Source organism: Propithecus coquereli, unplaced genomic scaffold, assembly GCF_000956105.1.
Source record: "Propithecus coquereli isolate 6110/MARCELLA unplaced genomic scaffold, Pcoq_1.0 Scaffold7, whole genome shotgun sequence".
NCBI lineage: Eukaryota > Metazoa > Chordata > Mammalia > Primates > Indriidae > Propithecus > Propithecus coquereli.
Window position 1 is genome coordinate 13,565,914 of NW_012153062.1, and position 24,571 is coordinate 13,590,484.

Consider the following 24,571-nt stretch of genomic DNA (forward strand, 5'->3'; position numbering starts at 1 on the left):
GTCCGGTCTGATCAGCTGTTGGGAATCCAAGGTGCATATGGCAGTGTTGGTGCCCTTGGGGTGCTCTCAGTCTGGCTGGCCAGACAGAGGGATACTCCACTAATGGTGTCTTATTCGACAATAGTGTGCGGAGAGTGCTGTGGAACAGGGAACATTTGACTCAGCCTAGGGGAGAGTGACTGAGGAAAGCTTCACAGAAGAGGTGGCAGATGAGCTGGCCTTTAAAGAAAAGGAGATCCCCGGCCCTGATGGTAGCAGAGGGAAGAACATGAACAAAGAATGGCACATCAGAACTAATTTGCCTCTTTCCTTCCCCCTTCCCTTTCTCTGGGGGGAGAGAGAGAGAGAAAGTGTGTGTATGTGTGTGTGTAATTAACTAGAATGTGGATGTATTTATCTGGACAGATGAAATATAATTATCAAGGGGTTTAAGGGGTTCAGGTACTCAATACCCAGCAAGTCCAGTTACAATCAGAGGTTGCCTTTTGAACAGAATCAGAACGATAAAGACACTGACCTTGACTAAGAACTTTTCTCCCTGGGAATTACAAACATCCCTGGGTCCTTCCAAACATCCCTGGCTCCGATGATTTTCTTTCTCCTGAGATGTTACTGGCATCAGTCAGATTTCAGTAAAGGTTTTGCAGGTCTGGGGACTATAATATCTCTGCATGGTGACTTTGGTTTAGGGCTTAACTCAAAGAGCAATGTTTCTTCTCTCATTGCCAGGCTCTTGTGGGATACCTTGATGGCATCACCTGGACTGCTTGCTCTGTCTCTTCTTACTTTCCTTTCATTGTTATCTTTACTCATATTCTATTTATGTCCTCTGCCTTACTCAGCTTCTTTCTGCTTTCATCCTTACTCTATACTTGCACCACCTGTTCTCTCATATTCCTTCTATCAAATTTTGAAAGTTTACTCAGTGCAACGTAAGAAAACATTTCCAAATGATGTTTTTTTTCCTTTTTCTGGTTGCATAGTTTGTTCATTATAGTAAATTATTAACCAGATTGTGCCTTACCAATAATTTTATTTTTCTTTAGCATAAGCCTGACTTATATGGTATTTTAGAAGTTCCTATAGGCCCAATGCCATTCATCATTACCAAATTACGTTTCACACGAGCCTCCAGAGGACATCCGCATTGGAGATCCTTTCCTTTCCTGCAGAAGGATCCCCATGAAACCGTTCTCCCAGTGGGATGGAAGTAGATATGGTCATGAAATTTTTGGATTGGCAGATGAGTTAAAGATCTGGGTTTATATAAAATCCAGCACTTCCCCCATTCACATGAGCATGAGCCTCCCTTGGGGCATTTGTTAAACATTCAGATTCTTGGGCCCCATTCCAGACACACGGAATCAGAAACTCCAGAGGGCAACTAGATAGCATCGTATTCATGGAAGGTGCCTGTAGGTAAATCAAATGGACAAAGTCCCTATTCTCAAGTTTACTTTCCACCTGGGATGATGGCAATTAGTAAATCAATCCATCAACTAATCAACAAAATAACTGCAGGGAGGGATGAAAGGAAATCAAGCAGAATGATATTTTAGGGAATGGCCAGGCTGGGTGCTACTTTATATGGCACAAAGGAAATCCTCTCCAAAGAGGTACACTTGGAGCTGAGACCTAAACGATGAGAAGGAGGAACTGGGAAAGAGCCCGTGTCTATCTTGTTTGCCTGTGTCCTGAGCAATTAACGCTAATGTTGGCTTCTTGTAGGAGCTCCATAAATACTTGTTGGATGATGCATGAAGTCCTTGGATGGTCATGTTGTACCCATTCCATTGTTGATCTGAACAATGGACTCAAGCGAGTGCTGTTTTAGTTTAAAGGGGCTACTAAGTTAGGAGGGGTTGCTATCACAAATAGGATATTTGCAGAATATGAAGAAAAGTGAATAAAGGAGAGCATGTGAGAAGAATAGGCCATGGAGGGAAGTGAGACAGCTAAGGAGCTGAGGAACAAGGAGAGGAAAAAAACAAGTCCACATTTTCCCCTCTGGCATTACGTAGTGCCAGTTAAAAGGTTAATCAGTAATTATTGCCATGTTATTGGGATTGAGCAGTGCGGTCTTACTAGCATTGCTTTGTATATTACAATGCAAACTTTTTAAAGAAGTCTTTAGAAAACAAGGATGGTGTTACATTACATTCCTTTGAAACAAATTGTGGTAAATACCAATACCAATTAATTTAGGGAAAAGTTAGATATGATCAGAAGTACCAAGGGGAAGAATATGAATGGTGCTCTGAATCATACCCTTGCCAAGTTAAAACTATAGATGTTTTTCATTTGGACTTTTTTTCCTCTTGGCAGCAGAAAGCATAAAAAAAGAAAACGGAGTTATTGGGGAAGCTGGCCATTTCAGAATTAGCAGGGTGTACTCCCAGCAGAATGTCTCTGCATCTGTGTGTGTCCTGTGCTTGCCTTGTGAGTGTTTGGAATAGCAACAAAAGAGACGGATGTGCTTCCCTGTGTCTTAGCATCAGTGTCCAGATCTCAAATGAAACTCTGTAACTGAGCTATAAACTACTTGCTGAATAACCCTTTTTTCTTCTTTTTTGGTCTGTTTTGATTTTAAATAGTCATAACGGTGCTGAGTTAGTTTTCCATCTTTCATGGGACAGAATTAATTCTTAAAATTAGCCCATATAGATATGAATTGTATTTTCTTGGTGTCCCTAAATTTAATCTATAAAACAATCTCCTGGTACCTACACCCAGAAGAGGTGGAAAGGTCCTCTGAACACAAATGTCAAAGCCTTTCAATGTGCATTATTCCTGATGTCATTCTTCAGAGTTCTATTGACTTTATTCAATTGCAGTTCTTACCAGACGTGGTTATTTGCACTCTGAGCCCACACGGTATGTTAGAAGCAGCACACTGAATGGGGCGGGCAGCAGGACTCGTTAGGGTCACAGGGACTGCTGGCTGTGGGTCCATCACTAGGGGATAAGCGAAGGGCAGCTGTCCAGTGATATCACCCACTCTGGGGGTGACAGTGTTGATGGTGGTAGGCTCCACTTCTCAAGGAAGGAAGGGAATGCCTCTATTTAAAAGCTGTTTTTATTTTTTTATTTTTATTTTTTTATTATTCCAGGGTTTTGTGAGGGTACAAACATTGTAGTTACACTTTATGTCTTTGCCTCACCCAAGTGCGGGTTAAAGGCATGCCCTTCCCTCCCTTTAGTGCTCCCCGTGTCCTTTAGCTGTAGATTTGCGCCCCCATCCCCTTAATCCCTAGAGAGTATTTCTGCCATGTGATCAACCTAGTGTTGATCAGTTAGTACCAATTTGATGGCGAGTACAAGTGGATCCCGTTCTTCTGCTCTTGTGGTGCCTCACTTTGGATAATGGGCTTAAGTTTAATCCAGGAAAGTATAAGAGGTGCTAGATCACTGTCGTTTCTTATGATTGAGTAATATTCCATTGTAAACATATACCAAATTTTAATAATCCACTCATGGATTGACGGGCACTTGGGTTGTTTCCACAGCCTTGCAATAGTGAATTGTGCTGCCATAAACATTCGGGTGCAGATGTCTTTATCGTAGAATGTTTTGTGCTCTTTTGGGTAGATGCCTAATAGTGCTATTGCTGGATCAAATGGTATTTCTATTTTTAGCTCTCTGAGGTATCTCCAAATTCTTTTCCACAGAGGTTGCACTAATTTGCAGTCCCACCAGCAGTGTAAGAGTGCTCTTGACTCTCCACATCCTCGCCAGCATTTGTTGTTTTGGAATTTTTTGATAGAGGCCAATCTCACCGGGGTTAGGTGATATCTCATTGTGGTTTGTTTTTTGTTTTTTTGTTTTTTTTTTCAGCAAATTATGGGTGTACATGTGTTTAGGTTACGTGTGTTGCCCTTGGTTCCCCCCCCCCCACCGAAGTCCGTGTGGTTTTGATTTGCATTTCTCTAATGATTATAGATGTTGAGCATTTTTTTATGTTTGCTGGCCATTATTCTGCCTTCTTTTGAAAAGTTTCTGTTCATTTCCTTTGCCCATTTGTTGATGGGGTTGTTTGATTTTTTCTTGTTGATTTTTTGAGTTCTAGATAGATTCTGGTTATCAGCCCTTTATCAGATGTGTAGAGAGCAAATATTTTTTCCCATTCTGTGGGCTGTCTATTCACTCTAATGATAGTTTCCTTGGCAGTGCAGAAGAAAAGCTGCTTTTATTTTTTGAGACAGGGTCTCCCTCATCACCCCAGCTAGAATGCAGTGGCATCATCATAGCTCACTGCAATCTCAAACTCCTGAGTTCAAGAGATCCTCTGCCTCAGCCTCCTGAGTAGCTGATACTACAGGTGCATGCCACCACACCCGGCTAATTTTTCTATTTTTAGTAGAGATGGGGTCTCATTCTTGCCCAAGCTGGTCTTGAACTCCTGAATGCAAGAGATCCTCCCTCCTCAGCCTCCCAGAGTGCTAGGATTATAGGCATGAGCCACCTCACCTGGCCTATTTAAAAGATTTTAAAGCTTCAATTATCCAGAAGATGGGCTTATGTGGCCCTTCATCCTGTAATAATAGGTAAATGCAGGAATATAACAACCTCACCTCCACAATACATAATCTGTGGTGGCTTTTATCTCTCCCAGCCCTGTCTTCAGATGGGGACCAGTCATAGTTGTGCTCTTGGGGGGAGGGGATGTGATCATTTGGGACTTTCTGGCTCAGTGTACAGCACAGTATGTTTCCCTGTCCTTACCTTTGTGTTTTTTGTGACTTAATGTACAAGTATGAGAAAAAAATTTTAAATTAATATTGCAATAACAAACTTTTCATTTTACACAATTGGTTTTTATTGGTTCCACTTTGAGGGTGATGTCATGGTTTTACCATTGAATGACTCACTCATACTCTTGCTGTGCATTTTCCTGTTTAGTAAACTGTAAATAAAATGAAGTGAAACTGCAAATAAAAGATTCATTGGGAGAGGCAGTCATAACCTTCTAGGTTCTCAGCTTGTGGGATCAATCTTACAGTGTGTCTTGTCATAGAAATCTAGTGCATGTAAATGTATTTGTTCCCAGAATGGAAACAGAAATGGTTTCAGTGAGGGTGTATTATTTGAAAAAAACACATGCTCATGGCAAAAAATTGAGGCAACAATAAACGATGTAAAGAAGAAGGTAAAAATCCTTTTTTTTTTTTGAAACAGAGTCTCATTTTGTTGCCCGGGCTAGAGTGAGTGCCGTGGCATCAGCCTAGCTCACAGCAACCTCAGACTCATGGGCTCAAGCAATCCTCCTGCCTCAGCCTCCTGAGTAGCTGGGACTGCAGGCATGCGCCACCATGCCCGGCTAATTTTTTGTATGTGCAATTTTTAGTTGTCCAATTAATTTCTTTCTATTTTTGGTAGAGACGGGGTCTCGCTCTTGCTCAGGCTGGTCTCGAACTCCTGAGCTCAAACGATCCGCCCATCTCGGCCTCCAGAGTGCTAGGATTACAGGCGTGAGCCACCGAGCCCCGCCCCCGTAAAAATCCTTTTGATCTTACTGCCCAGAGATTATATCTGCTAGGATTTTTAGAGATCTTTTCTAAGCACATGCATGTACAAATATATGCTTAACTTAATCAGTTTAATTAATCAATAATTAATTTAGTCAGGATGGAATCATACTATACATAGTGTTTTGTAACCTGTGTTTTTGGGTAAAAAATATATTATGAGCATCTTTCATATCAATATTATTATTGTTTTCAATAGCTGCATAGTATGTCACTGTTTAGATGAATAATAATTTATTTAGCCAAACCTTCATTGATGTAACCCAATTTTAACTCTAGCTTTTTCAGAAAATTCCTCTGATTTTTAATAAAATAACTAGATTTCTGAGGGGTTTTCTAATCTTAAATTTTTAAAAGACCAAGTGCTTCCAGACGTTCAAAGAAAACCTCAGCTAGAAAAGAAAAAGAGTCTCCAAAACCACAGTATTCACAGAATGTTTCTGGCCTAAAATCTTAACTAAAGTTCTTATTGGATTCTTCTGATAAAGATTTCATCAAAAGTGACAAATATTAGCATGGAGAAATGAATTAGTAGATGTTCTTCAGACTATGTGTAAAAATCACATCTACCATTTTTTTGGTATAGCTATTGAGCACCACTGAGCTATAATACATATTATAGATTATTATGTATAGTTTATATATACATAACTATTGAGCCATGGAATAGTGATGCTACTACTAGCAGGGTCATCACATTGCACAACTCCAGGGGACACCATTATCATTATATTCTCTGTGAATGACATTTTCTGGAATACTACAGTACACATCTATATGCTGGTTTTCACATCATTTAAATAGCCCGTAGGGTTCTATTAGTACTTAGTCTGATTGCTTTGTAACTTTTGAATATTTTTCATTCATGTATTCCTTTACTCATTATCAAATATTTCTGAATACCCACAGTAAAGGAGAATTGGGATCCTGAGGACTCGCCCACTTCACTGTTGACCAAGGCAGGCCAGGCTCTGCCTCCTGGACCTTTTTCTGTTTGAGTTAGAAAACCTCATTTTGTTTAATGGTGTACTTTTAAACAGAGGGAGCTTATAAACATAGCATGGAGATCATAGACTCATGACTGGGATAATAGAGTAGAGAGAAAAAGGACAGTCCTGGAGGAAGAGTAGCAATTCAGTGGTCTCCTTTGCATCACCTTTATCCATAATGCACAGCCATAGGTATTCTTAACATTTCTGTTCATTCAGAAACACAATTCTTAGTGAACCTCCAGAGGACATGAATTCTAACTCTCAGGGGACCATTAGGCAGCATTCCCTTACATCATCTCACATATACCCTGCGTGGCATCATTTACTCCTCTGTCTCCTTATCTTGCTGTTCCCGGGGATGAGCACAGTGTGTGACACTTAACAAATGCTCACTGTATGTTACTTGAATATATATTGAATTTCTGAGAGCATTCTGGGTACTCCATCAAGATACCCATTTCTGTTGGAGTCATGTGACAGGCATCTTCAATTTGACTGCACAATTATCTCATGTATCACCATGCAGAGCATCCACTTTTGCCTTTCACCTCTGTTACTTGGACTATACATTATCTATGACTAAAGGAAGCTATGACAGAAACCCACAATCATCAATTGTAAGAGCCAGAAGGAACTTTACAGGGCATCTAGTCCAGTCCCATTAATATATGGGTGAAGAAACTGAGAGGAGAGAAATACAATAACCTTTTAAAAATCATACTGGAGTCTGGGGTCTGGATTCCTCACTCCTTCATTTAACAAGCGTTTATTAAGCACCTACTAGGTGTGTGGCACTTGGCTAAGCACTGGGTATCCCAAGTTAAATCAGACACAAAAGAGATCTCCCCTGAGGATGTCAGTCTAGCAGAGCAGCCAAATGCATGCAGAACAGGGCAGAGTGTAATAAATGTGTGTGCATGTGCGTGTGTACACACACGTGTGGGCACATAGCAGCAACTGAAGCACTCTCCCACATCTGCTTATAAACAGCAAGGGAAGTAAACAGCACCGTCTGGGCAGCTTTCTATGTTGGGAACTCTCCACATATTATCTCATTCAGTTTTCATGAAAATCCTGTTGGGTCGTGTCATCATGCTCGTTCCATAACTGAGAAAATGAGGCCTGGGGGGGTGAACTGGCTTGCCCTTGGTCATAACCAGGATTTCAACTCAGGGTCTGCTTGATTTCAAGCCTATGCTCTTTTGACTATAACAGGGATAGCAAGTGGGTTTCATCTCAAGGACAAATTCCATTTGATTGCTAGAGGCTGCTTGGGACATCGTGCTGCAAAGGATACTAGGTCACATGTGGGCTCAGAAGCAAGTAGTGCTTGGTTGATTAAGAATGGTGGCCATAGGTGTAGGATGGGAAGTGGTAGCCTATGTCAGGACTTTGTCATTGCTGAACTATACACCACGCTGTACTTCCTCCAGGCCCATCTCTCTGTAAGTCAGAGTCTTTCAACCCACTCCCTCAATGCCTGCTACTTCCTGTTGCCTTCCTCTGAGCTCAGAATGGTATTTTTTGCCATCTAGATGTCCAGAATCTTGTGTCCTATTCAGGTCAACTTTCCTGTGTGGTGTCCCATGCCGTAGTCCTTTCAAAAATTTTCAACCTCATCCAAGTTATCATTTTTACATCCCCCCACCAGGGCCCTGTTCTACATTAATGGCAGTTTATGTGATAAAATATTACATGCCTACAGCTTAGTATGTTAGCATTTCTAGGTAAGGTACAACAGAGGCCTTCCTAATCCAAACGAGCATTGTCAGTGGAAAGAATTTCAGATCCTTGGGAAGGCTAGTTGAGATCTGTCAGTGTTTAAGATTATACCAGGCAAATGGCTGCTACTATGCCAATACACACAGTGGACCTCACACCTTTCCTTAGCTGCCAGAGAGCCCTTGATATAATAGTGAGGTACTGAGGTATTGTTGGTCAATACATATAACGCTTAAAGTAGAAGAATCTGGAGGTGGAGATGGTGTTTTCTTACTTATCCAGTTTATGACTTCCAGCTGTTGCCCAGAGTTAAACACTAGAATTAGGTCTAGGGCAGTGGTTCTAGCTGGTATGCCTCTGCTTTAGATTTTATCTCATAACCCCTTGGCATCAAGATTTTCAGTTTTCCAAAGCTGGCCACAAATTTAAAACAAGTGTCTAAAACCAGTTGTTACAGTCAAAAGATCCAATAGTAGTAACAATAGTGTTAAATGAATCATTTATGGAATGTTTAACTGCTCATCACCTTAGTGTTTTGTTTTCTGCAGTAAAAATAAGTCAGATTTACTAAAAGTATGTATTTTCATTCCTTTCACATATGTGACAATCTATTTTCTGAATTATTGGACTTTCAAAACACTGTGGGTAAATGAATATGAACTTGACTGCACATCACATCTGGAAGTGTTATTTTTAAACTCTTGAACAAATTCTTTAATGTCATAAGAGCATTTTCACTTGAATATTCTATTAATGTGTGACTTACACGTTATAATGTTTCTGACCAAAAATAGATGTTTACTTTGAATTTTTAAAAATTTTTTAAAATTTCTTTTCAAATGAGAAGAGCACTTTCCTAGGATGAGGTCCACAACCTGATTTTTATGCAGAGTTGTAATTTTCTATTTTAGTAAATCAGACAGCCCTGTGGCTTACTAGGTTCATATTATTGCTTGTGCCCTGCTGCTTTTTCCTGGACTAAAAAGAAAGAATAACAGAGGGAACAGATTTAAAATATATCCTCCTGTTTGATGAAATTAGTAGTCCATGTGCCAAAGTGAGACTATTCTGTGTGAGTGATTGTTTTTATCATTGCAGATGTGTTATTTGTGTGCCCTTCACATGTCAAGATTTTTTTTGTTAATTGCATGTGTGAATTTTTAAACAGATGAAAATATGGCTACAAGTCTAACTAGAAGGAACAGAAAAGTTTGTGTCCTGAAGAACAAGCTTCATGTAACTTGAGATCTTATGTCACCAAAACCCCAGGAATGCTGAACTATCTTAAATACATCCCAGTGAGGACTGCTTCTCCAGATGGAATGTAGTTCTCCCCTCTTATTTCCTATAATGTTGAGATGAGATGTTAACCAGGGCATCATTTGAGATGTTTTGTAAACTTCCAAATTGAGGTGGGGAGTGGCTATAGATTATCTAAACAATAATGTTGACTAGGGACTTTGAGAGATCTTTTATTTCACTTGTCACCAATATTTTCATTTGTAATTTTACCTTCCAAAGTGTTACACGTTCTTTAATTTGATGTTTCTGATTACCTTAAATTGCAGTCATTAAGATATCATCTCAGCACTGTAATTGAATATTCTAGTATACTATTCACTATACTTTAAATATTAACATTGAACTCATTGATTTTTGAGTACCCAACTCAAACTAGTTTATTTAATTGCTAGAGGAAAGCTCATTTATAGTCTAATTGGACTATTAGTGAGTCTCTTAAACAGGTACTGAAAGAACATAGAACATCGTTAAGGTAAAAAAAATCACTGCTTCTTCTCAATATAACTGACCTATCACTTGACAATAGAAGGAAATAGGTTTGTTATCCAGACTTAATGGTAGGCGATTGCTTAGTAAATATTTATTAATGGAATGACATATGGCTTTAGCTACCACCTACTATTGATGACTCCCATGTCAACATTTCAATTTGGAGCTCTCAGAGTTCTGACCCACGCTTCTGGCTGCCTCTACATGTCTCCAGGTGAAGTAGCCACAGATCCTATAATGCCCTAAGCCTCGAACTGAACAGCTGTCTCCGGGTTCTACACCTGTTTCCCACCCCGACCCCATCCCTGTGTCCCTGCTTGGTTATCACAGCCACATGCCACCTCACCTCGGATTCTTTCCTCCCCTCACTTCCCAGATTCAAGTATTCACACAGTTCCTTCCTCAGTGGCCGTCTGACCATGTGTTTTTCTCCATCTCCACCGCCACTGCCTGTTCAGATTCTGATCATTTTCACCTGGATTTTAGCCAGTCTTCAGCTGAGTCGCCCTACCTGGGCCCACGGTTCTCTGATTTTACCACGCTAAAGCACTTCCCAAGGGAGCTAACACTGGAGGTGCCCGATCATACCTTCCTCAGTTTCTAATTCAGCAGGACGAGGTTTTTAAGAAATCTGAATTTTAAGCAGGTGGCTCAGGTGACTCTGAGGCAGGTGGGAGCACACTTCCAGTTTCACATATACCTCTAGTCAGTCCTGAGCACTCAGATAAAACTTTGCTCTAAAATTTAAGATTTATCCACACCCCTGATTAGAAATCTTCAAAGAACTATCCTTCTATAGCAGTAGGTGGGGGTGGGGTTTGGTTTGTTTTGGGGTTTTTTAGCAATGGGGTCTCATTCTGTTGCTTAGGCTGGAGTGCAATGGTATGATCATAGCTCACTGCAGCCTTGAACTCCTGGGCTCAAGGGATTCTCCCACCTCGGCCTCCCAAGTAGCTGGGACTACAGGCATATGCCACCATGCCTAGCTAATTTTTTTTTTCATTTTTTTTCTTTTAGAGATGAGATCTTGCTATGTTGCTCAGCTGGTCTTGGACTCCTGGGCTTAAGCAATCCTCCCACCTCAGCCTTCGAGTAGCTGGGAGTACAGGCATGAGCCACTGCACCCAGTTTATAGTAGTAGTTTTTAAACTGCGGTCAGTGGATTTGCCAAGGGTTCCTCAGTGTGTGTGGGTGGGGGGGCGAGGGGGCATTTGGAGTATGAAGATGAGAGCAAATCCTACTACACAGGGCTTTAATCAACACCCGCTGCCTCTGTCTCTTTCTTTAGTCAGAGCAGCTCTGATTATGAAGTTAACAAGAGATTTCCTTTGGGAAAAGTATTCCTCTATGTTAAAAAAAAAAAAAAAAAAGGTTTGAAAACCACAAATCTGTAGCAGTGGATTTCAAACTTTCATTTTTTTTTTTTTAAATCAGGACCCACAGTAAGAAATAGTGTACATTCTGTGTCATGGCCCAGTACACACACGTTTTTGTGTGTAATTGAAACAGGTTTCATGAAATGTACCTTACTATACTTGAAGCATCTGATATTTTCTGTTCTGTTTCGTTTTTTTTACAAAATTGCTGGTTGCAACCCACTAAATTGATTTCACAACCCACTGAGTTGCTACTGAGTCTGAAAAACCTTTGATCTAGCCTTTTTCAATGGGGTTCCTTTATGAACCATGGAACATAGAAATATTTTCTTAATCCTCTCAAGTATGGTACATAAGTCATACCATTCTAGGTGCTTCGGAGAGAAGTTAATTCATTACATACAGTGGATGCCTAAGGGCATTCAGACTTAATTCCCTGGATGAACTCATGTTTGAAAAAGGCTTACTAGTGTCTGATCTACACAATAAATCCAAACTCTTGAGTGTTACACACACAGCCCTTCTGGGTCTGGCCCATGTTCACCTCTTGGACTTAATCTTACTTCCTCAGTCACCCACCTGGGTTAAACCATCCTGAACTATTTGGAATTCCCCAAATGCATCATGCTGTTTCTCACCTGGGCACAGTCATTCATGCCCTTCAACTGAGACCTTCTTGGACAGTAGTTGGAGTCATCGGGTCCAGTTCTGTCCCTGTCCATCCCTGAAGGGCAGATTGTACACTGTTCGTGTGAGCAGGTGCTGCAGCTAATACAGTATCTAGCCCTGTGTTGGCTCTTAATAAACCAGTTGCATTGACCTGACTCATCTCCTTTGTTACTGAGTGTAGGGTGCCATACTAAGTTCTAAGGATACAAATAGGTATGCGGCACAGTATGCTTGCCTAGGGAGCTTATAGCGCACCTAAGAGATAGGACATATGTATTAAAAACTATCTCCAGTGTAGCACAATGCTCAAGAGTTTGCATGGGGCAGTCAGGCCTGGGTTCAAATTATGATTTTTCTATTTTTTAGCTTGTGAACCTAGGACAAACTATAGAACTACTCTAAACTTCAAATTTGTTGTATGTCAGACTAGCATAATAATAAGAGTGACAACCTTGTCAAAGTGTGATTTTTAAATGGGAAGTACATGTAAAGTCCTGAGCACACTGCCTGGCCCAGAGCTCTCTGGAAATGATAGAGTGGAATTGAGCAGGTAATGTGTTCAGTGCCACGTGAATGTTGTAGACGGAAAGCGCCACAGGAGTTGAGAGCAGGGAATGGTCACCATGGGTTGGAGAGATGGGGGAATTCCAGTGGAGGAGGTGGAATAGGAGCTAAGTTTAGAAAGAAAAGTAGGCCTTAGATGAGGAGGTGGGAAGGCATTCCTGGTGGGGTGAGTCAGAGAGCCAGCAGAGGCCCGGAGGACTGCGTATATACCTTGCCTGGAGACTAGTTTCACCGCTAGTGTTTGTATATTTATTTATGTGTTCATGTTCAAACATTTTTCCAAAGGCAAGGTGAAGATATTGATCTCTAGAGATGCTTATTTTCTCATTTTAAAGAATTCTACCCCTTCTGTCCTTTCCACAGCTTTTTGCTACGTCTATATAGAGTCTACAATTTTGCTGATGAAGCCAGATTGATGAAAGCATTTTGGGTCAGCTTAGAGAAATGGTTTACAAAACTGGTTGTGCATCATAATCACCCCAGACACATTCTAGTCCTATAGATTTCTACATCCCAATCTAGAGATTCCGACTATTGGGTCTGATGTGGGACCAAGGAATCTGCATTATTAGAAAGCTCCACTGGTAATTGGGATGGCCAGCCAAGTTTGGGAACCACCAGCTTAGAGAATTCATCTTAATAAGATTTTTAACCATACCATCTTATAATTGTGTCTGAGAAACAAGTCAAATTTGTTTTAATTTTATGGGGAATTGAAACTCATAGTTTCACAGAATTTTTTTTTTTTTTTTTTTTTTGAGACAGAGTCTGGCTCTGTTGCCTGGGCTAGAGTGCCATGGCGTCAGCCTAGCTCGCAGCAACCTCAAACTCCTGGGCTCAAGCAATCCTCCTGCCTCAGCCTCCCGAGTAGCTGGGACTACAGGCATGCGCCACCATGCCCGGCTAATTTTTTCTGTATATATTTTTAGTTGTCTAGATAATTTCTTTCTACTCGCTCTTGCTCAGGCTGGTCTTGAACTCCTGACCTTGAGCGATCCACCCGCCTCGGCCTCCCAGAGTGCTAGGATTACAGGCGTGAGCCACCGTGCCCAGCCTCATAGTTTCACAGAATTTAGCAATTTCTATTTAGAAAAGAGTTCAGAAACCACTTAGCCCTATCTTTCATTTCAGAAAAATCCCTTCCCTTTATACACCTCAGGGTGATCCAGGCAAAGGAATTACTCTGGTCAAGGGAGTCTCTCTGCCTGCTGAACAGAGGATTCCTCACTTAAATACCTTTATTTACTTAAAAAGAAATCTTACATCCAAATTATGCCTCTTTGTATTTTTCCATTTGTTTTGAGTGACCCTCTGGAATGGGCCAGGATAAGTCTGTGCTTCCTCTCTACATGATGGCCCTTCAGGTTTTTGGAGAGAATTAATAGCACATCATGTTTTTCCTTAGCCTTTCTCCAGGAGAAACACACCTAATTTCTTCCACTGGTTCCCAGATGGACACCTCTGGACCCACTCCTATTCATTAATGCCTGATTTAAAAAAAAAAAAGTGATCTGGGCTTGGCATGAACTCATTTTTGAACCCTGCTGGTTCCTAGCAGTCATAGTCTGAGCACTGAGGCTAAATACTCCTTCTAATACACTCCTTCTAATTTTCTCTTCTAGAATTTATGGAAGATTGATAGAGGATTGACTAATATATATTTTCCAGGATCTGTCACAAACATACCCCCTCTCCCTCACTTTTAAGAATTAGTACAGTTTTTAGAATTAGTACAGTTGCCCATTTATGTTTCTGACATCTCCACTTTCTCTAAGACGTCTCCAAGATTACGGATTCCCAGGGCCAAAACCATTCCTGACATTTTCTTCACCTTTTAAGGCTTTTTATGTTTGTGTTTTTGGAGGGGGGGGAGTGTTTATGTCTAAGTGCTGACGTACAGTAACAACACCCAAAGAATGAGCTGTTGGATAAGCTGTGCATCCATTCTGAGGTGTGTGTGGAGCCAGGCAGAGGCCTCCTGGCAGAGGAGTCTCGGATTGGCATGTTTCCCAGGGTCACTGCCAGGCAGTGTGACCATCTACTCAAGGCAACATCTCTGAAGAACCCACTGTCCAGGTTAGCAGCCTGGTGTATTCTGTCAAAGAACACTCACTTTTGTTTGTTCATTGGAAATAGTATAAAGATAAGGGCAGAAGATTTTTTATTTCTCTTCTTACCCTATGGCCAGCCAATATTTTTGTTGGATTTCTCCCTCCCATCCATCCTTCCATTCTCCCATCCTCTCTCCCTCTCCCTCTTCCTCTCTCCCTCACTTCCTTCCCTATTCTCCTTCTCCTTCTTTTCCTCTCCTTTCCTCTCTTTCCTTCCCTTCCCCCCTTCCTTTTTCCCTTGTCTTCCCAGAAAATCCTTCTATTTGCAAACCAAAGAATGACATGATAAATGCAGCTTCATAGTCAGATATGACATACTATAGAGGGGACTTTAAAGTCCAGAAGCACCCCCTGCCTCACCCTTTACTCACTTTAGTAGTAAGATGCTTGTGACCCATGGCTAAGCAGCCTAGCATAAGGACAGGAGCACAGGCTTTGGTGCCAGGCTGCCTGGGTTCAAATCCTGGCCCTGCCACTTACCAGTTGTGTACCTTTGAACATGTCACCTAACTTCTCTGTGTCTCAGTGGTCTCAAGTTTAAAATGAGTGTAATATTAGGACCTATTTCCAACCAAGGGTTGTAATATAGATTAAGTGGATCAATTCATATAAAATGCTTAGAACTGAACTTGACACATAATCATTGCTCAATAAAAAGTTTGTCAAGTTTTAATTGAATGATTATTTTATATAATTCAATGCAAAGGGAAAATATATATGAATTACCATATTATGAAAAACAGAGCATCAATTTGAAGATTTGTTTAGAGTGTTTAGGTCACCTGATTAATTCAAGCCAGAGTTTCATGCTGGGGAAAAAAAATTCATGATTAAAAAAAAAAATCACATCTGAAAAAAGGGGAGTAGAGTTTTAGGAAAAAATTGACAATTTATTTTTTATCCTTTTTTAATGTGTTTTTGGGTTGTGTGTATTCTATATCATTCAAACAAAGCTATATAAAATATGTGTAGACCTTAAAGACTAATACATAAAAGAATAAAAAAATAAGAATATCTGTATGCTTGCCACCCAATTTCATAGAACATTACCAATATCTTTAGAGCCTTCTAGTGCCACCCAGGTGGCCTCTCTCCTGTAGAGATAACTGTATCATCAATTTTGTGTTAATCATCTTTTTGCTTTTTCTCATGGTTTTACCATATATGGATGTAATGTTACACATCTTATTGTTTAGATTCGCCTGTTTCTTAAAACTATATCACCATTTTACATTGACTTTGGTTATCAATATGTTTGGATTCATTTCTAGCATCTTATTTTGTTTTTTATCTGTCCCATTTTGTCTATGTTTCACTATTTTCACCCTGCTTTCTTTTGTACTGAGATCTTTTTTTCCTTTCCTTTAGTTCCATTTTTCCATTGGTTTGGAAGTTATAGACTCTTAAATTTCAGCTTTGCATTTAACAAAGCATAGAGTTATTGAGTGTTTTTCCCTCCTTCCCGTTACCATGAGGACCTTGGAACACTCCCACTGAGATTTCTTTGAAATTACGGGATTTCATATAGAAACTTTCGTAGTTACAGCTTTTGCTGTCTGGCTTGTTTCATTCTTCTTTCCTGACAACGTACTAACCCTCTCTTGGGAAGCAAAGAGAACAAAAGTGTTTTAGTTATGGGAAATACAGGCCACTGGAGCTGGATGGGGCCTTAAGGATTATCTAAACTAGTGTTTTCCAAACTTTTTGACCAAGCCCAACAGTAAGAAATATACTTTACTTCATAGCCAACTCACATGTAAACATAGTTTATAAAACTGAAACAAAACTTTCATGAAACAATACTTCACTTAATCTGTGTAATGCACTCTGAGCTATTGCATTCTATTCTTTCATTTAAAACGAAAAACTGGTCTTAGCTCATTAAATTGATTGCACATTAACTAAGGGGCTCTGACCCACAGTTTGAAAAACCTAGACCTACCCTAAAGTCCTCAATTTACAGCTGAGGAAGCCAAAGCCCAGAGTTGTGACATGGGTCTCCCAGAGTTGTTCAGGAAGTAAAGAGTTAGGACCTGAATCTCTGATCTCTCAAATCCAAGTCCAGTTCTTTATTCACATATGTCAGCCAGACCAAAAATAATACAAGATGGAGGAAAAAGGGAGCCATTGGTGACCTGTAGTTATGGAATGGAGAATTAAACCTTCCTGCTATCTCCTAGATATCTAATTTTGGGGGAAACATCATACTTCTCATGATAATTACTGCTTAGTGACCCCAGCACAGCATTGGGCACCACTTCCATCACCTCTGATCCTCACAAACACCCTACACAGTCGGGTTTATTATCTCGATGTTATAAAGCAGGGATTGGAGGCTCAGAGAAGTGACGTACTTTGCCTGATTCGGGTCTGGCCCCAGAGCTCATGGCACTTCCCTACCTTATACCACATGTCTGTAATCCTTGATTTGCCTTGCTTAGTATTATATCTCTCAGAAGGAAGATGAAGCAACAAGAGAAAGACTGTCCAGCACTAATTCTAATCACTAAGAGTAACTAGTTGGTGACATGGTTTATAGATTTGCTTGTTTATCGTCTCATCTGTTAGTATTTTAGCTCCCTGAGTTGATGGTCCTCACCTCCTTCACTGTCTAGTACGGTTCTCAGCACATTATAAACTTGAAATGAGTATTTATTGAATGGATAAGCGAGTGCATTGAGATATAAGGATGCTGGGAGAAAGCAACCATATCACACTACAGAGGCGGGTCACATAGTGGCCAAGAGCACAGCCTATGGGAAAAGACTGCTTGTGTTCAAAATTAGGTGTCTCTTAAAAGATATTTAATCACAGGCAAGTTACTTAACTTCTCTTGTGACTCAGTTTCCTGGGAATGATAATAACGCTAACCTTATAGTGTGGTCCTATAAGTTAATCAAGGAAAGTGTTTATATCATTGTCTGGCTCAAGAGCGAGCACTGCATAAAGGTCAGATGTTACTGTTATCTGCAGTTATGATAACTAAGTAGGAGGATACTGAAACTATGTCTTATATTTTAGGGGAAAAATATCTGGAAGTCTAGAGATGAGATAAGTATGATCCAATAGCTAGAGATTCCAAAGAAACTACTGTTCATGTTCAATTGCAGTGTCTAAAAAGCACATTTCCAACTAACTCATCATGAAAGATTTATTTCTGACCAAAAAAATCTAAATCTAGAGCAGATGATTAAGCAGATGGCCTGTGAATGTGTCAAAGAGAATATGGTGCTTACTAAGCATCAACATGGATTGATGAAGAATAAAATTTTTGAGCAAGTGACTTAGTTTAACCCACTAGGTCGGAATGCCATACACGCAGTGTGTCTTAACTTTCAAGAAAGCATTTATTAATAGAAAATCTGATTTAGAGAACAGCACAATGTGGGGTTAAATGTAAGGCCCGGAGTCAGAGACGCCTCCCCACACGTTCCCCTGGAATTGGGCCTCAGTTTTCTCATCTGTCAAATGTGGATAATTACTGCAGCAGCCTCCTTCTGTGGTTCAGAGAACTGACAGATCACGCATGCGCACTACTTCCTACGCAGGCGATAAATCGGAGCTCCTCGTGATCGCGAGACCTGGGTAAGCAGATAAGAAAGTGAAATAGACCGTGTGTGATAGTCCAGGAGGTTCCCAGCTGTTTGTCTCTAACAAGCCCAGGTCTCAGACGCCCAGATGAAGGGTGTAAGTTTGCCTCGCAGTTGTCAAAACAAATGCGTATGGTCCCTTGACAGCCCTGCCTGAAGGCTGGGTGGGAAGAAGCTGAGTAAGCAGCCTAAGGTCTGAGCTCACTTGCTTTCCCTTCTCTCCTCCAGGGGCGTTCGTGGTGTGCTGGACGCCAGGCCTGGTGGTTCTGCTCCTCGACGGGCTGAACTGCACGCACTGTGGCGTGCAGCACGTGAAGCGGTGGTTCCTGCTGCTGGCGCTGCTCAACTCCGTCATGAACCCCATCATCTACTCGTACAAGGACGAGGACATGTACAGCACCATGAAGAAGATGATCTGCTGCTTCTCTCAGGAGAAGAACCCGGAGAGGCGCCCGTCCCGTGTCCCCTCCACGGTCCTCAGCAGGAGCGACACGGGCAGCCAGTACACGGAAGACAGTATAAGCCAAGGCACGGTCTGCAATAAAAGCAGTTCCTGAGCCGCCGACGCCTCTCCGCACAGCCAGGCCTCCTCTGGGGAAAGAGCTATTAAGAAGGCATGGCTACCTGTCTCTAGCAAAGCCCATGCACAGTGTTATTTGAGGTCTGAATTAATCACTGCTAGACTTTTTGTTTTAATTTTTCACAGTTTAAAAGCATGGGCAGTAAAGAGAGGACACGATGCATTTAGAGGAAATGCACAGAAAGGGAGGAGACAGTGGGTTCCCGCTTGCTGTGCTGGGGACCGCGTAGAGCCCGCCAGCCCGGGCGCCTTTGGGGCTGGCCCCCATCTCGGAGCCATTCTCTGTGGTTCAAAAAGATGTTGTTAAAAGGGCTTAGGCCCAAATAAATAATTAATAATGTTACTTGAGCCACCTTAAGTAGCTGCTTGGAAAGCCTATGTAGTTCTTTCTGCATGCATTTAAAATTTTTAGAAGTGCTTCAGCAACGGTATGTTTTTCCTCCAAGAAACTATGGCCAGTAGCTAGGTGTTCAATAGGAATCTAAGAATAAATCAGTAAGGGCTCCAGATTAAACTTACTTTGTAACTGAAAGAACGTTCTGAGGAAAAACACTTAAAAAAAATAACAACAAAGAAGGTAAACATTCAAAACCTTGTTTGAAGTGAAGAAGGCCTTGATACGTGGTCCTCTAAGCATGCGCATGTGTGTATATGCATGTGTACATTTATGCAATCGAACTTGGTATTTAAAGACTCTAAGGACAGCAATGGTGAAGTAAAGTCACTGGCCACCTAGACTTTCCAGTCTAGGACTACAGCTGTAGATATGACCTGTTGTGCTCTAAAAGAATAGAGAAAGAGGTGTTCACTTGAAAATAGACATTTTTATACAGCAGAGTAGGAGGTGTATTGACAAGCAGGCTGATGCCTTCCATTAGAATCAAATATGAGCTTGACTCCTTATTTTTCAGTTACCTCCATACCACTGGTGGCTTGTCGGATTTAGTGTGTGGAATAATTTCACATCTCATTTTGCCCAAGGTTATCAATATACTTCTAGTACTTGTTTTGCTTGTGAACTGAATTTTGATCTGGGTTCTGTTTTGAATTTTTCTCCTTCAAAGACCTAAGTTGGCAACATGGAAGGCAAGTCAGTAAGAAAGAAAAATAATGTTTTATACATATAGGCTACTGACCAAAGTTTTCTATGTCAAGCATTTAGAGTATATTCTGATTTAAAATAAGAATAACTTCAAGGCAGATATTATAGTATTTATGTAGTTTGCAAAAGAAGTTTACATTTTTTTGCTATTGTGATGTAACATTTATGTGCAAGAACTACTTGTAATAAAAGGATTTGAGAAGTCATGCTTTTAGATATAATAGCCTAAAATAGAGAATATTATGATTTGAAAGTGTAGATTTCACAAACTCTGTGTAGTCAGTGGGTCTATCTGAAGCTTATATCAAAGCTACCGATAAAATAAAATTTAAAAAGATCTGTTCTCTCTTGTTGAGGTGCATCATTGCTTTGTGTATTTTCTAAGTAAAAATATAGTTTGTGGTAACTATAGCACACATTTCTATTGCAGAAGAAAAATCAGATTTGCCATGAAGTACATACTCTCAATGTTTTATGTAAGCATTTTGAATCTACAATTGGCCAAAGGGTAGAGAATTGAAATTGAATTCCAGTCCCCAAATAGCTACTAAGGGATCTTTACAGGTTTTATTTTGAGGAAAGAAACATTTTTAGTATCCTGTAGCAGAGTGCCATATTCAGAATGGTGTCTGGAGGGGGTCCAAAGTGTGGAAACTCAGGGTAGAAATATATAGCTTTTGTTTTTAATGCACACACATATCTCAGTGAGGATGCAAGAATAGAGAAGTCAGGTATATTTAGAAATGACAAGTGCCAGGGGTCACGGAGCTCACTGAATAAACCTAGTCCTTAATTGGAAAAAAACAAAAAGAAGAAATAATTTTCCTCCTTAGATTGTAAGATCCCAAGCTAATACTGAGACCTTGAATCAAAGACCTCTTCAAACTTTGAATCAAAGCATGGGCTACTCCCATGCTAAATGAGATTTCATTTTCTTATTAGGTTTATAGCACTGTCCAAGGTGTTCTAACAAATCTGTATGGTAAGAGACTTCAGTCCTTCATGAAGACAGCCTGCTTGGAAAGAAGAACTTCTGGGAAACAAGCTGTTGAAATTTTTTGGTGAATGTTTTTTCCAAGTGGGTAGCAGACTTGGAGTCAGTTTGTTAACCTTTAGAAGCCCTAAGCATGGAAATCGTCATGGCACCCTGCCCCCATTTGCATAATTCCAAATAAAAACAATACTAAACCATAAAATAAATGTAACCCTCTGACAAAATTCTAATTTTCCTTTATAACTAGCACTTAGAAGCTTTTTATAAATACTAAAAAATCAAAATTCAGAAATTTTGGTGCCCCAGCTTCACTGGCAGGTGGAGCACGTGTTCAGACCATGGTTGAATGGTCCAGGACCAAGGACCAGGGGAGTCAGCAGCCAGAACATCAGGTGGCACAGGGTGCAGCTCTCTTCATCCGCAGGTGTCACCCACATAGACCACAGGGTGTGCCATGCTCCAGGTTTGTGGAAACATGAGGTTGAAAGTGTTTTGTGCTTATTGGCTCATTAATCCTCTAATCATTCTGAGGGGGAGGCAATAAGATTACTTGGCTCTCTTTTTTAATTAGTTGAATAGGTATAATGAAGATAAACCCTGTGAAGATATCCGTGAAGGTGACTTAGAGACTCAAGCCCTGGTCATACCAGAGGAAAAATAACCTACATCATGATGCATTTCACTGTGTACTAAAAAGAATTAAAAACGTGCAAAAACAGATCTGACTTCTAGGAAGCTTAACAGAGAAAGAATTAATCCCCTTTGTGGACCACTAAATGTGATGTTGAATTGGAACCCCCGGGGCTCCTTCCAGTTTTACCCATTGTCTTTCAGGCATAGAAGTTGGGGTTAGAATCATGTAGACACACGAAAAAATTTTAAAGTAAGGAAAGTTGCATTCTGTGCGAAGGATGCTCTCCTAAACACATCACATAATTTAAAATACTCATAATTTAAGACTACTTTTCACAGAGAAATGAATATTAGATGGGAGATACTGTTGTGGTGTGTGTGGGTTTTTTGTTTTGTTTTGTTTTGTTTTGCCCTAATGCTATATTTTATCTTCACACCATTCTCTTCAATGCTTTTTAGAGTGTGTTCTGTCCTAAATTAACAGATGGCAAGCTATTAATGCCAGTTTTTAGGGGTTCAGAGTGTTATATCACCTATAACTTCTGAGTTAAAGGTTTATAGTGCAAACAATAGCACAACAGTCACTGAAATCACATGTGGACATTCCAGTCATATCAATAAAAGTGTGGGTCATGTCATACTATGTGATCTAGCACCTCTGTATGACAATCCATGAACACAGTTTGCAATTCCCTGGGCCAGCCAGACTTGGAATTTGCAGTTCTTGACAACTTTTTAGAGAGTTGCAATTTTATGCAGCAAACGTTCATAATATTTTTCTATATCAGCAACTTCAACTTTGAACAATTCAAATTTTCGTAAAATGCGCCTGTACTGTATTTGTTATTGAGAACCTGTACATTGTACATTAATAATAAGGTATATTGAAAAAAAAAGGGAGAGGATTCCTGCCACAAGTCCATGTTACATCTTTGTGTGTATTAGAAAATGGTGTCTCTTCCTCAAGACATTTTTGCATCTATTGGAAAAACTTTACTGCTACCTGCTAGAAAACTGTGTTAGCATATATGCCTGTCCACAGGTGACTGGCATGTGTAGTGTTGTTCACCACTCACTCAAGCGTATATGATGACCATGTTAAAGAAAGCACTGGATTGAAATTCAAAATACCTGGGTTCTGATTTCTGTTCTGCTCTAAACTGTCTATGAAACTGTAGATAATGATTGCTGATCTCTTAAATGAGAGGCTTAAATTGAATGATCTGTAAGGACCTTTCCAGCTCCAAAATTCTGATCCTATGCATCATCTCTTAGATGGGAATCCTGGAAAGAGCCCCAAGTCTTTGGATTCTTTACAGCTTATTCCTTGCATAGGGATTTCAAAGCAAAGAAGCTCTTTTCTCATTTTTGCAGTGGTTCTTAAGCCTTAATATGCATAAGCATCAACTAGGGAGACAATCTAAAATCTATGAGTTTGAGGCAGGTGTGAAACCTGTCATCATAAATCCATCATCAATACAGGGGAGAAAGGATTTCTAGTATAAAATGGAACTGATAACCCATATGGAGAACCTAAGAGGCTTGATGATCTGCTTATATTTGCTAACAGTAAACTTAAATTTGAAACGTGTAAGCTGCTGTTTACTCCACCAAGGCAAGTAGAAAACTATGCCTTTATTTTACTTAAATGTAACCTACATCTTTTGAATATTTTCTAGGTGCTGGGAAAGCCCTCCCCCCGCCAAAAAAAAGCCCCTCCACTTATGAGAATGAATAAAACCGTAAACATATACACAAATATGGAAACTAAAGCAAAAGGGAGCTGAAAATATTAAGGATGGACATGAACTTATCACTGTAGCCATCCTGAAGGTATTCCATTGGAACACTGGTGATACTGGTGGTGTATTTTTTAGATCTGGCCTCTGTAGAACAATTCTTGATATAGAACTCTCCAAGACCTGGGCAAGAAAAATAAATCATATAAACAGGCTACTTTTTGGGTTTAAAACATTTTATATTTTATGGGTGGGGGATCTGATACTGATAATCTAAACTAGACTTATTTGTTTGTTTTCTGTTTTGCTTAGGTGAATGCCTGACCACAGGTTTATGCAAATCTAGGAGATGGAACATATCACTCAGTCTTCAGTCAGAAAAACAGAAACCATTCTGGCTATGCGAATCATGAAGGTATTTAAAACAGGCAATTCAATGCTTATAAAACAGTTGGAAAGGCTAGAGGGAACAAAGGGAAGCCAATAGTTAGCTCTCAGGTTTGCAGCTAATTTTTAGGAAATTACAGCCACATAGGTCAGGGATTTCTGGAAACTGTCTCCTAAGGCCAATGATCTGTGGAATGTCACCAGAGGCCACTGCAAAATCTCAAATCTCAAATCTGCTGCTAGAGGAAGAGTACAGCCCCTGCTTCCTTCTGCCCTCTTCATCTCCCACAATTGTGTGGCACTGGCAGAACCTAAACTGAGATATTCACTGGCTTTGTATTCTGGGAAATGTAGTTCCCAGGCTTCCGGCCTTTCACATACAGGGGAGAGCATATGGAACTGACTGTCAACAGACAAGCCAGCACCTAGAGAAAGGAAAAAAGGAAAGGGAGAGGGATCTTCTTAGTTTCTGGAACTTTTCCCTTTCAAAGATACCAGTTTTATTAGTTTTTCTTGACTGAGGGAAGAAGATACTATAACAGTTCTAGAGTAAGGGGCGAAAATTCTCTAAAAAATAAAGTGTTGATACATATAGGAATTCCACATTGTAATATAGGGATCTTCTAAAGGCTGAATGGAAATAAAACCAAAAAGAACATAAAAGCATAGTTCACTTATTATTAGGTATTCATCATCCAAATCTGTGACATGAAAGTTGAGATGAGAGCATGAGAACTAGAATATGCATGGTCATAGTTGCTATACAACCATGGCAAATGCATCACTATGTAATCCT

At 40.2% G+C, this 24,571-nt stretch overlaps 1 protein-coding gene across 1 annotated transcript in view; it reads left to right on the plus strand.

Moving 5' to 3' along the window:
• The window catches only part of LPAR3 (lysophosphatidic acid receptor 3), a 76,045-nt gene extending 56,703 nt beyond the window's left edge, over nucleotides 1-19,342 (plus strand). Inside the window, exon 3 of the mRNA XM_012661083.1 lies at nucleotides 18,569-19,342. Coding sequence (XP_012516537.1) covers nucleotides 18,569-18,897 — 329 coding nt within the window. The 3' untranslated portion in view covers nucleotides 18,898-19,342. The remainder of the gene's footprint in view (nucleotides 1-18,568) is intronic.
• The last annotated feature ends 5,229 nt before the right edge of the window (nucleotides 19,343-24,571 follow it).